Below are 1,762 nucleotides of genomic sequence, written 5' to 3' on the forward strand. Positions count from 1 at the left end.
ATATCAATTTGGACTGTATTTATTATGCATTTCCTACCAAAGTTATTTGTTTTACTTCTTTCCTGTACACAAATGGTAAAGTTATTTCAGCCAGACAAATGTTTTCAAGAATTCTATAATCATCCAATCAATCCGTTTGCAATGACATCATATTTTAAATTATGATAAACAAGTGATTCAACTTCTATAGTCAGCAAATTATTACTTATCTAATCGTGGTCGACGGCGATTGATTATATTTGGGTTTCTGGTGCTATCACAAGCCGCCCGATTAGTCTAAATCCGTCTTGAAGGTGAAGTCTTGCAACGATTCCACGATGAAAGGCGTTTTTATACTGCTTTTTTGTCTAACTTTCGTCCAGGTGGAATCCTTTTGGTTAGAATCGTTTAGAGCATAATTTTATCGACTGATCTTTTTACTCGATAGGCTGGACTGCCGTTTGAAAGTGCGATTCCTGTTCTTGAAGCTCAGAGTATCGGAAGGGATCCTCGCATCGTCAATGGAAATCCCGCTCCAGCTGGACGATTTCCGTATCAAGTATGGCTCCTCGGCCAGGGAGCTGTAGGCCATGCATGTGGAGGATCGTTGATAACCTACGACTGGATATTGACGGCGGCCCATTGCGTAACTGGAATAACTCGATGTTACGTAACCATGGGAACCATCAACCGCAATCAGCCGGAGTTTATCGGGCAATCTACTCACTTTATCGCTCATCCACAGTATAACAGAGACAATCTGAATAATGACGTTGGACTGATATTGCTTGAGTCGCCGGCTCCAAAGAACTCTCGTAAGTTGTTCATAGAAATAAAAACATGCCTATTTTCAAGTAACCGGTTCCAATTTTTTTTCTTGAAGCTAACATCAAACCGATTGATCTACCTAATCCAGGACGTTTTGGAGAAACCTTTGTGAATAAGCGAGCCACAGTTTCTGGTTTTGGAACTACCGTAGACAGTAATCTATATGGACCATCTGAAGTGTTGAACTGGATCGATGTTACAGTCATCTCGAATGACGAATGTGCTAATGTTTTTGGGCCATTTTTGGTGATTGATTCAACGATATGTGCTAAGGGGGCAGATGATCTTAGCCAGGGTCCATGTTTTGGAGATTCCGGAGGCCCGTTGACTATTCAAGAAAACGGAACCAGTTTGCAAATTGGAGTGGCTTCGTTCGTTTCCTCGAATGGATGTTCATCGGGCAGGCCGGCAGGATACGCCCGGATCAGCTATTACGTTGAATGGATCAATGGAATAACATCATCAGGGCAAAGACTTGGGGCATCGATTCTATCCGTTATGGGACTCCTGATAGTTCATGTTCACTCGCGAAACAGAAGTTGAAATTTATGTTTGTTGTAGGTTTCGACTTTCTCGATATTTTGGTACAGAGGATACTTTAGCATTCTCTGTACCAAAATATCAAGAAATTCAAAGCTTACATACTTTCTGAATGCACACATGGTGTAGTGATAAGCCTTGAAATTCTGATCGAAATTTAAGATGAGACATAAAGCTGAATGATATTTTTGCTTCATTAACCTATAATTTCAAGATTTAAAAAAATTCATAAAAATCATTTTTCATGGTTAGGAATAATGTGTACATCAAAGGACAAAATTTAAAAAATCGTGTTTTAGTTTACATATGAAAACTGTAGCAAGTTAGCTACTTAATGAAACAAAGGGTTTTTTCTTTTTATTTTACTTTTATCAACGCTAACTCCTGTTACAAAAAGTACGCTGTACACATAAAA

At 38.9% G+C, this 1,762-nt stretch overlaps 1 protein-coding gene across 1 annotated transcript; it reads left to right on the top strand.

Annotated features, from left to right (window-relative positions):
* Positions 1-299: 299 nt before the first annotated feature.
* Positions 300-1,488, top strand: LOC129749463 (collagenase-like). Its single transcript, XM_055744437.1, has 3 exons — positions 300-362; positions 428-794; positions 863-1,488. Exons 1-3 carry the CDS (start codon positions 318-320, stop codon positions 1,348-1,350), a joined length of 900 nt encoding a protein of 299 aa, XP_055600412.1. The 5' UTR covers positions 300-317; the 3' UTR covers positions 1,351-1,488.
* Positions 1,489-1,762: the final 274 nt, after the last annotated feature.

The sequence above is a fragment of the Uranotaenia lowii genome, chromosome 2 (assembly GCF_029784155.1).
Source record: "Uranotaenia lowii strain MFRU-FL chromosome 2, ASM2978415v1, whole genome shotgun sequence".
Taxonomy (NCBI): domain Eukaryota; kingdom Metazoa; phylum Arthropoda; class Insecta; order Diptera; family Culicidae; genus Uranotaenia; species Uranotaenia lowii.

Bases quoted from the DNA above. Each gene is read 5' to 3' on its own strand.
- LOC129749463 (XM_055744437.1), top strand. From the start codon at position 318: ATGAAAGGCGTTTTTATACTGCTTTTTTGTCTAACTTTCGTCCAG. The intron at 363-427 runs GTGGAATCCTTT...TTTACTCGATAG, and splicing joins TTTGTCTAACTTTCGTCCAG to GCTGGACTGCCGTTTGAAAG. The intron at 795-862 runs GTAAGTTGTTCA...TTTTTCTTGAAG, and splicing joins GCCGGCTCCAAAGAACTCTC to CTAACATCAAACCGATTGAT.